General features: G+C 40.2%; 1 protein-coding gene across 1 annotated transcript; it reads right to left on the bottom strand.

Annotated features, from left to right (window-relative positions):
* Positions 1 to 1,722: 1,722 nt before the first annotated feature.
* Positions 1,723 to 15,419, bottom strand: LOC131196975 (vomeronasal type-2 receptor 26-like). The gene is made up of 5 exons (XM_058180504.1): positions 15,406 to 15,419; positions 14,782 to 15,073; positions 12,475 to 13,134; positions 6,708 to 6,834; positions 1,723 to 2,621 (listed from the first exon to the last, which is right to left on the bottom strand). The coding sequence occupies exons 1-5, from the start codon at positions 15,417 to 15,419 to the stop codon at positions 1,723 to 1,725; spliced, it is 1,992 nt and encodes a 663-aa protein (XP_058036487.1).
* Positions 15,420 to 15,613: the final 194 nt, after the last annotated feature.

Raw genomic sequence — 15,613 nt, 5'->3', positions numbered from 1 at the left:
CTGTGGTCACACTCCAGATATGATCTTGTCTGAACAGTCACAATGTAATCTGTCAATTGCCCCTCTGTTGTGGTCAGACAAAGACCCGGTGGGCTTGAGGTTCTCTTATGCTGGACCTATTCAAATGGTCTTTCCTTGATGACAGACGGACCACATTTGGTTACACTGACTGCAATCTGGAATCAGAGAATCCCCCTAGACAGGATCCCACCAATGTGCCCTCTTCTGCCCCATGAGCTTTGACACTCACCATAGTTAATGGAGGAGTTGAGGGTGAGGTAAAGAGATGGCTAGAGTGCTGCTGGAGGAAAAGAACGAATCTGACCAACCACATGTCAGAACTCTGATTAAGAGCTACTTTATGGCGGCAAGACCAGTGAAAAACCAATATTTATCTGCACTTATTGCATCTATTATTGCATAGGGACGCAGTGGCTCAGGGGCTAGGATGTTGAGCTTGTCGATCGAAAGGTTGGTAGCTCAGCGGTTCGAATCCCTAGTGCTGCTGTGTAATTGAGGCCATGAAAGCTGATGCAACTTGAAAATTTACCTCTGAGAACTGCTACTAAAAACATCAAACAGAGCCAAGACGTTATTTTTATAGAATTGGACAGGATTACTGTATGAAAATGGGACACAGTGGCTCACGGGCTAGGACGTTGAGCTTGTCGATCGAAAGGTCGGCAGCTCAGCGGTTCAAATCCCTAGTGCTGCTGTGTAACAGGATGAGCTCCCGTTACTTATCCCAGCTTCTGCCGACCTAGCAGTTTCGAAAGCACATAAAAATGCCAGTAGAAAAAATAGAGACAACCTTTGGTGGGAAGGTAACAGCGTTCCGTGCGCCTTTGGCATTGAGTCAGGCTGGCACATGACCACGGAGACGTCTTCGGACAGTGCTGGCTCTTCGGCTTTGAAACGGAGATGAGCACCACCCCCTAGAGTCGGGAACAACTAACACGTATGTGCGAGGGGAACCTTTACCTTTGCAACCTTTGTTGCATATACAGAGTGTTCAAGATCCATCCAGTCCCTCCTCAGAAAGCAGAGTTCAGATTGTCATCTTCAGGACTTTACAGAGGAGCAATACCTGATGGATCAGATTTAGAAATAGAATAACAGAGTTGGAAGGGACCTTGGAGGTCTTCTAGTCCAACCCCCTGCCTAGGCAGGAAACCCTAGACCCCTTCAGACAAATGGTTTTCCAACATCTTCTTAAAAACATCCAGTGTTGGAGCATTCAAAACTTCTGGAGGCAAAGTTGTTTCACTGATTAATTGTTCTAACTGTCAGGAAATTTTTCCTTAGTTCTAAGTTGCTTCTCTCCTTGATTAGTTTCCACCATTGCTTCTTGTCCTACCCTCAAGTGCTTTGGAGAATAGCTTGACTCCCTCTTCTGTGTGACATCCCCTGAGATATTGGAATCAGATCAAATTTGCTATCAGATTTGCTATCAGGTCAAGTCCAAGGATAGTGCATGATGTTTGGAAAACAGATTTAACCTATTATCTGAGAACATCGATGCTGTTGGACCTGATGAAATGGACAGGGTACTTGGGGAAGTCAAATGCAACTACTTCCTTATTAATGTTATAATAAGAATAATACTCAACAAATCTTCTTTGACAGAAAGAAAAACTTATTTATATTTTCTGTACAGGTCAAGCAGTCTTTTTATTCTTTTTAGAAAGCAATTTCTCCTACTGAGAAAGAACAGGAGGTACACTAATTCTTCTTTATGAGTAGCTTCCGGTGGTTGAGCTGTGGCCGTAGAACAATGATGTAGCACTTTGGCAGAAATATGCATCCCAATAATGCAGCACTGGAGGTCAAGATGGAGAAGACCTCCACAGCTACCATGGCTTTGCCTTTTGTGCTCAGATAGGCTGGAAAGAAGGAGATCCACACACTGCAAAAGGCCAACATGCTGAAGGTGATGAACTTGGCTTCATTAAAGCTGTCAGGTAATTTACGGGCAAGAAAAGCCACAATAAAGCTGGCAATGGCCAAGATACCCATGTAGCCTAAGATACAGTAGAAGAAGGAAGTTGAACCCTCATTGCACTGTAAAATCATTTCCTGGAGCTGTGAATGCATGTCCATTTCAGGGAATGGGGGATATGTCAACAACCAAAGAGAACAAATACATACTTGTAAGAGAGAACATGAGAGGACAATAGTAAAAGCTAATCTTTTTCCCACCCATCTCCTCATCTGAGAGCCTGGTTTAGTAGCCATGAAAGCCACAACCACAGTGATGGTTTTGGCCAGCACACTAGAAATGGCCACTGAGAAGGTGATGCTAAAAGTTGATTGTCGGAGAAGGCAGGTCACTTCGCCAGGTTTGCTGAGGAAGAGCAAAGAGAAGAGAAAACAGAGCTGAAGAGAGACAAGGAGGGTGTAGGTGAGGGACCGGTTGTTGGCTTTGACAATGGGAGTATCCCTGTGCTTAATAAAAGTTCCAACTACCCAAGATGTCAAGAAGAAGAAACAAAGAGCTGCTGAGGATAAACCGATTCCTAAGGTTCCTTCAAAGGTTAGAAACACGACCAATTTCAGGAGGCATCCTTTCTTTTCCTTATTTGGATAATGATCTTCTGAACATTCAAAGCAATCTTCCATATCTGAGGAAAAAAAGACAAGGAATTCATCATCCATGTATTTCATATTTCTTATAATTATTTCTGAATGTATGACAACTGTTCTTCGTTTTTAATTTTTTCCACTGGTTACCAGTGTGGTCCCATTTCTATGAAAATGCAGTTTTTCCTCAGTTGTATTATTCAGGGCTGATTATGAAAGAAAGAACAATGAGAAGATTAATTATTCTTTGAAAAGGCACCCTTTCTAAAATTTTCAAATTTATTTTAATACAGAACATTTGGACTTTTCTCATCCCCCCTCAAAAAAACAAACAATAACAAAAAAAAAAACGAAGAAAAAACTCTGATGATGGATATAAGGCTTCAGTGACAGAAGAAGAAGTACTAACTCTGAGGAGCAAAGCACTTTCATTCATTTAAATTCCTTTAGGTTTTCTCTTTCCTATAGAATAGGGGTGTCAAACTGAAGGCCCGGGGCCCAGATCCAGCCTGAGGGATGCTTAGATCTGTCCCATAGGCCCACCCTGGAAACAATGAAGGACCGGCCCGCTGTGCCTCTGCCAATGAAAACAGAGCTCAGTTTTCGGCTGGGACAGCCTCCTGCAACCCTCTGCCAATAAAAATGGAGCTTTGGGGCGGGGGCACACACGGCCCTCCCGAGCTCTGTTTTCACTGGCAGAGGATTGCAGGAGGCCATCCCAGGAAAAAATGGAACTCGTGAGGGTCGTGCGTGCACCCCCCGCCCCATTTTCATTGGCAGAGGGTTGCAGGAGGCTGTCCCAGCTGAAAACTGAGCTGGAGCCCATTTTTGATGGCGGAGTGCTCAGTCCACCACAGGCACCCCCCAACATGAGTGACATCATGCTGGCCATGCCCATCTTGGCCATGCCCCCCCTCGCCGCCCTGAGGTCAAACACAACCCCGATGAGGCCGTCAATGAAATAGAGTTTGACACTCCTGCTATAGAACATACTAAAGGAATTGTTGGAAGAAATATCCATCTGGGTTCAGTTCCAAGTGGGGACAAAGACACTGGAAACATGGAGACTGCTTGGAAAGATGGTTTAATGGTGGTCAGGATCACATGGCTTGAGTTCCTGAACAGAAAAGGGCTGAGATGCTGTGCGCGCCCTGGCTTTATGCTTTTTCTGAGCTTTGAACTTTCTGGGGCACAGGAAGAGTATCCTGATTGGTTGTCAGACTCCCAGGGGATGGGGGTCTTAGCTAGCCTTGCTGGCTGATGTAATCTTCCCAGGTGCCATGTGGTGAGTTTCTGTTCTAGATGGGTTCTATTATGATGCAGATGATGGTTGACAAAGGTGGGGGGGAAATGAGTGAGCTTAGCTGAGGCTTTAATGGCCCATTGACAAAGGTGGGGGGGAGTGAGTTTCTGTCTCTGACCTATTGACAAAGGTGGGGGGTGGCAGGAAGTTGCAGGGAGCTGCTTTGTCTTTAAAACATGTTTCTCCATTTCTCATCCAGGGAAATATATTCTGCCTTTTAAATATTTTCTAAAATATTTCATTCTTCTAGGAGGGGGGTGGGTGCTAAATTCCTACAGAATAACATTAAGTGATCAGTCTTTTTATTTGAATAAAATGTGGGGTCTTTAAGCAAAAACCTTCACCTAAGTTTTCTGTCAAGATAAGAAAGACATATAAGTTGGATCCTGGTACTTTATTATGTACTTTGTGATCCTTTTGTGTTTTATGTGAAAAAACATTACAAATGTTCTACAAATACCCACCCTATGTCCCTTTGAGGGTAGAATATCTGATCTATTCACAAACTTTGCTTTGTCTGATGAAGCTTTTTTTCTTTTCTTTCCCTTACATTCAAGTTTTATGGAAGAAAAGGCCTGGAAGAGGGCAGAACAAGTGAAAAAAAAATCTCTTTGTATGTTCAAGCTAAGTGGCCTGAGACAATCCACAGCCTGTTTCTTGAGCTTTACACTAAATTTGATTTAAATTTTAACTAGAACTTTATTTTTTTTTATTAAACCTTTATTAACATTTAAAATCCTAAAATATAAATAAAAATACATCTACAACAAAAATACATCCGTAATAATTATACAATTCAACGTCATTCTGACAGTACATAATTCTTAACTTTGTTCATCTATTCCCACATAAGGTAAAGGTAAAGGTTCCCCTTGCACATACGTGCTAGTCGTTGCCCACTCTAGGGGACGGTACTCATCTCCGTTTCAAAGCCGAAGAGCCAGCACTGTCCAAAGACGTCTCCGTGGTCATGTGGCCGGCATGACTCAACGCCAAAGGCGCACGGAACACTGTTACCTTCCCACCAAAGGTGGTCCCTATTTTTTCTACTTGCATTTTTACGTGCTTTCGAAACTGCTAGGTTGGCAGAAGCTGGGACAAGTAACAGGAGCTCACCCCGTTACACGGCAGCACTAGGGATTCGAACCGCTGAGCTGCCGACCTTTCGATCGACAAGCTCAACGTCCTAGCCCCTGAGCCACCGCGTCCCTCTATTCCCACATATTCCTACTTAATTGACATATTTAAACACATTTTATATCTTATTTTATTTGATACATTCCTTATTTTTAATTTCTATCCTTTGATACCAATTTTCCCAAGTTAAGTAGTATTCCGAGTCTTCCTTATTATTTAATCCTAAAGTAAGTTAGTCCATTTCTGCACAAAGTAGAGCTTTAACTAAGTTGATTCTCCTTATTTCAATGCCATGTGGAACATTAGAAAGGGAAAGAAAAAATAAACAACTTTCTGAATTAGTTCAATGCCCATATATGTCAATGATATATTCGTGTGTGTTATTTAAAAGAAGAAATTAAAATTACTCTTGTTTTTTTTCCCCAGCATTCTATTTCTTTAGTTTCCAATCTACTCTACACATTGTAAATGGCTGGTGATCTTCCATTCAGATAGTAACTATCTCAGACATTCCTAACAACAGTTAGGTTGTCAACAAAGTTATGAATGTGACACCATATAAAAGGAGACACCAAGGTAAAACTTTTAAAGAAATGATTAATATTTCCTGAGTTTATTATGATTTTTTTCCCTTCTGTGAACAACCTTTGGGAAAAGAAACGCTAATGCAAACAGTTTGAAAACGTGAAAAATATCTTACAGATCATAATAGAAGAATCTATGGCTCAATGGATAGATATAGATAGATGATAGATAGAAGAGAAAAAGAGAGGGAGGGAGGGAGGGAGAGAGAGAGGGAGGGAGGGAGGGGAGAGGGAGAGAGAATGGCAGACAGAAATACAGGGCCCGTATAGAGAACACTACCAGCCAGAATTTTATAGGCAATCTTTAGCTCCTGAACAACAAATTGTGATCCATAGAAAATAGTATTCACTCTGAAGAATTAGTAAAACTATTAATTATACGTGTGCTAATATAGTGTATTTTCTTAGATGTATCTAATGAAAAATTAGTGGATTGTTGAACCTACCATTTTGATTTGAAATCATCCCTTCTGGGCATGGAACGCAATCATAGCAGCAGAACTGATCCCCCTCAATCCCTTTCTTCCAGGATCCAGGGAAACAAGGGTCATTGCATCGAGAAAGTGGAAGAACCTGGTGATAAATGTTAAAAGAGAGATTTTAAACATAGTTATTAATGTTTCTCCTTTATGAAAAGAACAAATCCTTGACTTCATAAACGAAGTCGGTTAGTGAAATTTATCTAGTTGGATTTCTGAGAGCAGCCGTTACAAGATGGAAGTGGTAACGGCAGTTGAGTGGTAGTTGCCGGTGGTTTTGGAGGAGCGGTAAGCTAAAATTATCACTCTTGAAATATATCGTAGGGATCCTCAGGACCTCGTTTAATTGGGGATACCTGTTTATCCTGGTAGCGAGGGATATTTAAGCAAAAGATGTCATTTGACAATAGGTCTCAGAGGAGCTTCCCTCTTTATCAGCTGCTCTCGTGCTCACCGGAACCGGAACGGTTTATAGGCAATCTTTAGCTCCTGAACAACAAATTGTGATCCATAGAAAATAGTATTCACTCTGAAGAATTAGTAAAACTATTAATTATACGTGTGCTAATATAGTGTATTTTCTTAGATGTATCTAATGAAAAATTAGTGGATTGTTGAACCTACCATTTTGATTTGAAATCATCCCTTCTGGGCATGGAACGCAATCATAGCAGCAGAACTGATCCCCCTCAATCCCTTTCTTCCAGGATCCAGGGAAACAAGGGTCATTGCATCGAGAAAGTGGAAGAACCTGGTGATAAACGTTAAAAGAGAGATTTTAAACATAGTTATTAATGTTTCTCCTTTATGAAAAGAACAAATCCTTGACTTCATAAACGAAGTCGGTTAGTGAATTTTATCTAGTTGGATTTCTACTACTCATTAAGAAGATTTTGAAATTAAAAGGATGCACAACAAGACTACTTGTAGAGGACAAGAGTGAGAAAAGAAATTATTGTTGGAAGAAATATCCATCTGGTTCAGTTCCAAGACAGGAGGCTGCTTGGAAAGAGGATTTAATGGTGAAGCAGAAGGACAGAAGGAAGTTGTGAATGCTCCAACACTGGAAATTTTTAAGAAAATGTTGGATAACCATCTGACTGAGATGGTGTAGGGTTTCCTGCCTGGGCAGGGGGTTGGACTAGAAGGCCTCCAAGGTCCCTTCCAACTCTGTTGTTATTTTATTTTTTTTTATTTATTTATTATTTAAATTTCTATACCGCCCTTCTCCCGAAGGACTCAGGGCGGTTCACAGCCAAATAAAATACACAATAATGTTACAATATAAACACAATTAAAATACAATTAAAAAACTTATTCAATTGGGCCGAAATTAAAAATTTAGAATAAATAATAAAAACCCAATTAAAACCCATAAATTTAAAAAACTAACCCAGTCCTGCGCAGATGAATAAATGCGTTTTAAGCTCGCGACGAAAGGTTCGGAGGTCCGGAAGTTGACGGAGTCCCGGGGGGAGTTCGTTCCAAAGGGCGGGAGCCCCCACAGAGAAGGCCCTTCCCCTGGGCGTCGCCAGACGACACTGACGCGCCGACGGCACCCTGAGGAGTCCCTCTCTGTGAGAGCGCACGGGTCGGTGGGAGGTATTCGGTAGCAGTAGGCGGTCCCGTAAATAGCCCGGCCCTATGCCATGGGTGCTTCTGGGCAGCTGACCACATGGAGTTGAGAATGAGGGTTATTTATACCTTCTCTTGGGCCTTGCCCTTGAGCTTCCTGTTCCTGTGCAAGAACCTGTATTCTATTGGCTGTTGTAGGGGTCATAGCTAACCCTGTAGATTGTCTGAGAAGTTTAGTTGAAATCTGGAGGGTGATGCAATGTCCCCAGGTGATTTTGCAATGTGGTGAACTCTACTGCTAGATAATCCTATTATGTCCTGGAGAGTCATGTCTTAATTCCATCACTCTGGAGCTGAAGGTCTTTTGTTTTGTAGATAGGCTGACCCAGTCCTTCCTAATGGGCACCAAATATCTGCTGGAGGCAAGGAGCTGAAGGTCTGAGTTTCTGTCTCCCTTAAGATTTCCATTTCTCTTTTAGGGAAAATATAATATTCTGCCTTTTTTAAATATTTCTCAAAATATTTCATTCTTCTAGGAGGGGTGACTTCCCTCATATGCATGATGGCAAGGTTATTGAAATGATGCATCATCTGTGATTTCAAAGAGAAATGCAACCCAAATATGAAAATGTGGCTTTCATATTACAATGAAGCATTATCTCAATGCTTCAGAAGACATTTGGACAATATATGCCCATTTTGTTTCTTTAAAAAGCAAAATTTGTATTTCTAAAGAAAAGTAGATTCAGTTTGGGATCAAAATGGATCAAAACATAATGGATTAAATTATAGTTGATTAAATAGATTGACTTCTGGTGGCATTGGAGGCAAGGACTGTGAGCTTCGCAGCCACGCTCTGAGCTTTCCATGTCGGAGGTCTCCAAAAGGAGCCATAGACACCCTGTAGGGATGGTGAAGTACAGTGGGAGTGGGGCGACTTGCAGATCAAGGAGAGCTGCAGCTCTCCTCCCTGACTTGGAAAATCCCCCTCATCTGAAGACGAGGAGCAGCAATAGTCAACATGGTTGCCATGAAGCTGGGGACAGTCAGAACACCTGAGAAAGTGCAAGAGTGAAGAGAACAGTGAACAGAGATTGTTTCTGTGTGAGATGCAGGGTGAAATCCAGCAGGTTCTGACAGGTTGTAGAGAACCTGTAGTGGAAATTTTGAGCAGCTCTAGGAACCAGTAGTGGAAATTTTGAGTAATTCATAGAACCGGCAAATACCACCTCTGGCTGGCCCCAGGAATGGGGACGGAATGGGGATTTTCCCCTGGAGTGGGGTAGGAATAAAGTTTTTGCAGTATCCTTCCTCTGCCATGCCCACCAAACCACATCACACCCACCAAGCCACGCCCACAGAACTAGTATTTAAAAAATTTGGATTTCACCAATGGTGAGATGATTCTTCTACTTAAAAATTAACTCCAAGGAAAATAAAAAAGGCATTTTTGTTTATGTATGCTTAAACAATATAATGAGGATTACTTAAATTTGATAAATGTGATAGAGATTGCTAATATTGTTACTGCAATATTGGATTAATATGAATGATACCAGAACCAACACTGTCCATACCCAATATGGATGGATGGATGGATGGAAGGATGGATATATATATATATATATATATATAATTTTTTTTATTTGAATTTTTTTTATTTGAATTTATATCCCGCCCTTCTCTGAAGATTCAGGGCAGCTTACATTGTGTTAAGCAATAGTCTCATCCATTTGTATATTATATATAAAGTCAACTTTTATTGCCCCCAACAATCTGGTCCTCATTTTACCTACCTTATAAAGGATGGAAGGCTGAGTCAACCTTGGGCCTTGTGGGACTTGAACTTGCAGTAATTTCAAGCAGCTGTGTTAATAACAGACTGCATTAGTCTGTTGAGCCACCATCTTATAATAAGATAATAATAAAATATAGTGAATTACATGACTCCATACCTGATTAAAAGCTGGATGCCAGACAATCCTATCTTCATCTATGAATAATTCCTTCCTTTTTGCAGCATGAGGATCTATGTTTCCAACTCTAACTCTCTGAAAGGATCGATTTGGAAAAGGGATGAAATTAATAATGTCGAAACCACCTATTGCTTCTCCTTTGTCATTCAGGAACACTGTCTCTCCAGCTGAATTGTTAAAAGAAATGCCTTGAAGAAATGGATGGAGCTACTTGAAAGAGAAGGAAAAAGAAAGGGAATTGAAAGGATAACAATGGAGAGGTATATTCAAGTTTCATTCACACATTCTTCCCATTTCTATAAAACAGGTACACCTAGATAATGAATATTGCATGGATATGTACAGATGTCCTCTTATTATTAAATACATATTATTTTAAGGAAGGATAAAAAACAACAATATCGAAAAACCAAAGCAGAATAAAAAGAGTCTATTGGATGTGATTTAAGTTTGCTATTTTAAAAAAGATAATTAAATCTAGATTTTATCTCATTGAATCCTCATCTTTTCCTTCTAAATTGGTACAAAACTATTTCAGAGCCTGGGATAGACAAATTTGTTTTAACTTGCTTTTATAATGTGAGATTTGAGTGTTCTTCAATAGATAGAGAAGAGAGAGAGAGATTCTTACAAAGATAGTTTTTCAAGCCTTCCATCCTTCTGAGGTGGGTAAAATGAGGTCCCAAATTGTTGAGGACAATACGCTGACTCTGTAAACCACTTGGAGAGGGCTGCAAACTCTGGAAAGTGGTATATAATACCTTATGCCACCAGACTTGAAATTTTGGGTTTAGAAAATTTAGAACTACGCCCCCTTTGGTAATGACCTGGGCATAGCTCATAAAATCATCTGCTACAATGTCCTACCTGTCAATGACTACTTCAATTTCAACCACAACAATACACGAGCACACAATAGATACAAACTTAAACTGAACCGCTCCAAACTCGATTGCAGAAATTACAACTTCAGTAACAGAATTGTTAATGCCTGAAATGCACCACCAGACTCTGTGGTCTCATCCCAAAGCCCCCAAAACTTTAACCTAAGACTGACTACTGTTGACCGCACCCCGTTCCTAAGAGGTCTGTAAGGGGCATGCATAAGAGCACCAGCATGCCTATTGTCCCTGTCCTAATGTCCCCTTTTATTTGTATCCATTTCATGTATTCAATTCATGCTTATATTGATATATATTATCTAACATGTACTTGACAAAATAAATAAATAAATAAATATAAGTCTATGTGCTATTGCTATTTTCCAAAGGGTGGAGGCCACAATTGAAAGGACTACATCTTAACAGATTAACAAAGTTGGAAGAGACCTTGTAGGTCATCTAGTAACAACCCTCCACCCAAACAGGAGACCCTACACCATTTCAGAGACACAGGGCCTCTGTGGCTCAGGCTGCTAATGCAGCCTGTATTTAACAGCAGCAGCCTGCAATTACTGCAGGTTCTAGTCCCACCAGGCCCAAGGTTGACTCAGCCTTCCATCCTTTATAAGGTAGGTAAAATGAGGACCCAGATTGTTGGGGGCAATAAGTTGACTTTGTATATAAATATACAAATAGAATGAAGACTATTGCTAACATAGTGTAAGCCGCCCTGAGTCTTCGGAGAAGGGAGGGATATAAATGTAAAAAAAAAAAAAATGGCAGTCCAATCTCTTCTTGAAAATTTCCAGTGATGAAGCTCCCGTGACTTCTGAAGGCAAGCTGTTCCAATGGTTGATTGTTCTCACTGTCAGAAAATTTCTCCTTATTTCTAGGTTGAATCTCTCCTTGGTCAATTTCCATCCATTAGTCCTTGTCTGGCCTTCAGGTGCTTTGGAAAATAGCATGACCCCCCCCACCCCTCTCTGTGGCAGCCCTTCAGATATGGGAAGACTGCTATCATGTCTCCCCTAGTCCTTCTCTTCACTAGACTAGCCATGCCCAGTTCCTGTAACCATTCTTCATATGTTTTCGCCTCCAGTCCCCTAATCACCCTGGTTGCTATTCTCTGCACTTTTTCTAGAGTCTCGACAAATTTTTTATAGTGTGGTTACCAAAACTGGATGCAGTATTCTCGGTGTAGGTCTTACTAAGGCTTTATAGAGTGGTATTAGTCTCATACTTTGCTCTTGAATTCTGATAGCAACAAAATGCTCAGCTTCTCCACCTTAAAACTTCATAAACCAAACAGAAGTAATTTGGGTTACTGGTTAATTTTAGAGATGCCAAAATGGAAGTGATCAAGGACTTCATTTTAACCATGTCTTACTGGGCAAATTACATTGCTTTCCTAAGGTAAAAGGTAAAGGTTTCCCTCACACATACGTGCTAGGCATTCCCGACTCTAGGGGGCAGTGCTCATCTCTGTTTCAAAGCTGAAGATGCAGCGCTGTCCGAAGATGTCTCCGTGGTCATGTGGCCGGCATGACTCAATGCCAAAGGCGCATGGAACGCTGTTCACTTCCCACCAAAGGTGGTCCCTATTTTTCTACTTGCATTTTTTTTTAATTACGTGCTTTCAAACTGCTAGGTTGGCAGAAGCTGGGACAAATAACAGGAGCTCACCCCGTTACGTGGCAGTAGGGATTCGAACCACTGACTGCCGACCTTTTGATCGACAAGCTCACCATTTTACCCACTAAGCCACTGCGTCCCTTTTTCTTTCCTACATAAACCCTCTTAATACGTTAATCATGAGTTATATAGTAGCTTCTCAATGATCAGACATTAACTTTATTCCACAAGCATAAACATGTGAAGACTTGCACAATTGGTTCAAAATGTAATTCTGCACCAAAGTTTTCATCGCAATACAAGAAATGGCCAATGGAGAGAGAATACCTGCCAAGACTGCAGATCTAGAAGCTCAGGATTTTTGCCCATCATAGTTTTTTTTCTGTTGAAACGTAATGTGTATGAAGTCTGCAAAGCATGAGCCACAACATAAACTGCATTGTAGACACTGTAGCTGTGGCCAGTCATTTCCATTTCAAACACAGGCCCAGGAAGATCCTCCAGCTTCCTCTCCTCAGTGCATTTCCTACTATCCACTTCTTGTAACTCTGACTTTGGAAATTCACAATCAAACGATTGTTCCCAAACGTTCTGCAGAAACCCATCTCTATAGAGTGAAAGAGGATTTACAGTCTGAAGAAACTCCTTGAAACCTGCAACTGCTCTTGAATGAACAGTGAAGGAAATAGCCCCGTGGAACATCTGGAGATCCCACTTGATTTGAAGGCCTGAGAGTGTAAAATCAATCTGCGCAGTCATGATCCACACTTTTCCAAGTAACGCAGTTTTAGTATTTTCAGAATCTCCCAGAAATACGACACCTCTGATAGTCATTATGGTCAATGATTCTCCATAGACAAGCAATGTCTTGGCTTTGCTATTCATCAAATTCATGGAAATAAAACAAACTTGGTGATAAACCTCTTCAAAGTCTGCCAGGTTGATGAGTTGTGAAAGCCTCTGAATGAACGATGAGCAGATGCCATTCTGTGAAAGCAAGGGCTCCATTTTCTGTAAGAAATTTTCTCCATTGTTGTTATCGACAGCAAAAATCCCAATCCATGTCCATCTGAAATGTCGAAGCAGTTGGACAAGCCCAATGTACTGATGGCCTTCTTTTGGGACCATGAAATAAAGTGAAGATCGCTTACTGGTCTGAAATTCTTCTTGGGCTAATGAGCCATAGGTCAGCTAAAAGAAAGCAGAATTATTTTATTCTATTTATTTATTTTGTCAAACATGTATAAGATAACAGATATAAGGATAAACATGATTATGAATACAGGAAATGGTTACAAATAAATGGGAACAGTAGGACAGAAACAGAAGGCACATTGGTGTGCTTATGCACGCTCCTTATAGACCTCTTAGGAATGGGATGGTTACTTAGGACTCTGTGGCTACATCCCCAAACTCCCCAAACTTTAACCTTAGACTGACTACTGTTGACCTCACTCCATTCCTAAGAAGTCTGTAAGGGACGTGTATAAGCACATCAGCGTGCCTACTGTCCCCATTTATTCATATCTATTTTTGTTGTTGTTGTTAGTTGTGAAGTCGTGTCTGACCCATCGTGACCCCATGGACAACATTCCTCCAGGCCTTCCTGTCCTCTATCATCCTCTGGAGTCCATTTAAACTCATGCCTACTGCTTCAGTGACTCCATCCAGCCACCTCGTTCTCTGTCGTCCCCTTCTTCTTTTGCCCTCAATCTTTCCCAGCATTAGGCTCTTCTCCAGTGAGTCCTTCTTTCTCATTAGGTGGCCAAAGTATTTCAGTTTCATCTTCAGGATCTGGCCTTCTAAAGAGCAGACAGGGTTGATGTCCTCTAGAACTGACTTGTTTGTTCGCCTTGCAGTCCAAAGGACTCGCAGGAGTCTTCTCCAGCAGCAGAGTTCAAAGGCCTCGATTCTTTGGCGCTCAGCCTTTCTTATGGTCCAACCTTCACAGCCATACATTGCAACTGGGAAAACCATAGCCTTGACTACACGCAATTTTGTTGGCAGGGTGATGTCTCTGCTTTTTAGTACGCTGTCTAGATTTTCCATAGCTTTCCTCCCCAGGAGCAAGCGTCTTTTAATTTCTTGGCTGCAGTCCCCATCTGCGGTAATCTTGGAGCCCAGGAAAATAAAATCTGTCACTACCTCCATTTCTTCACCATCTATCCGCCAGGAATTGAAAGGGACGGATGCCATGATTTTAGTTTTCTTATCTATTTCATATCTATTTTATGTATTCATAATCATGTTTATCCTTATATCTGTAATCTTATATATATAATATAATATAATATAATATAATATAATATAATATAATATAATATAATATAATATAATATAATATAATATAATATAATATAATATAATATAATATAATATAATATAATATAATATAATATAATATAATATAATATAATATAATATAATATAATATAATATAATATAATATAATATAATATAAACAATAGAGTTGGAAGGGACCTTGGAGGCCTTCTAGTCCAACCCCCTGCCCAGGCAGGAAACCCTACATACTTGACAAAATAAATAAATAAATAAAATATATTGGATGCTCAGTAATTATGCTATAATAATAATGACACACAGAATTTTTTTTCTCAATCCCTATGTATTTACCTGTGGAATCTTGAAGAAACCTACAAGTTCATTTATATAAGATGAAGTATCAGAACCTAGTCCTCCTATGATGGCCACGAGATTCTTCTGGCTATCACATTTGTAGTTTGGAACAAATTTCTGGGATTTGAAAAGCAGGTCCAGAGTGGTGCGATAGGTCATCCTTGGGTTGTAGTAACTGTCATAGATGTGGAACCCAAGAGTGACGTTAGGTAAGATCTGGGGATCCTCATTGATCTCCTTCACAGCAAACGCCAAGGCAAGGATGTGCTGGTAGAACTTAGTTATTACACTGCAAGTAATTTAAATATCCTCGTTGAAAAAATTGACAATGTATGTAAAGTGACATTTCTCCTCTATGAATAAAAATCTATTCTACATCTCATGGAACTAGGAAGATAATAGCTTTCTAAAAGACTTAAAGATTGGCAGAAAGTTCAAATGTACTTTTTCCACAGAATTTATATCATTTGCAGCCAATATTTAACCCCAAATACACCATGCCTTTTAGACAATATTTCCATGATTTGCAACACTGATTTATTATAACAAATAAAGTTACTTTTTTCTTTTTCTTTTAATAGTTTTTTTATTTTTATTTCTCATAAACATATTTAAACGTACAGTCTCTTATCCATCATTGCTCATTCATCTTAACCTTTAACTTTCATTTCTATTTGTTTGGAGCTGCTCTTTTACCATTTCCATTTCTTTGTTTTACCACAAGTTTAAGTTTTTCAAGCTATCATTCTTTCAGCCCTTCCTTGTTTTGTGATGAGCGATCGTGCAGATTTCTTTTGAATTACTTTAAACTCACTAAATATGTTTCCCC

This window comes from Ahaetulla prasina, chromosome 4 (genome assembly GCF_028640845.1).
Source record: "Ahaetulla prasina isolate Xishuangbanna chromosome 4, ASM2864084v1, whole genome shotgun sequence".
Taxonomy (NCBI): domain Eukaryota; kingdom Metazoa; phylum Chordata; class Lepidosauria; order Squamata; family Colubridae; genus Ahaetulla; species Ahaetulla prasina.
This window is presented reverse-complemented; position numbering and strand designations above follow the sequence as displayed.

Excerpts from the sequence above, each read along its gene's own strand:
- LOC131196975 (XM_058180504.1), bottom strand. Across the intron at positions 6,835-12,474 it reads TAGATCTGCAGTCTTGGCAG|GTTCTTCCACTTTCTCGATG; the intron begins GTATTCTCTCTC and ends GTTTATCACCAG. Across the intron at positions 2,622-6,707 it reads GATGATTTCAAATCAAAATG|ATATGGAAGATTGCTTTGAA; the intron begins GTAGGTTCAACA and ends TTTTTTCCTCAG.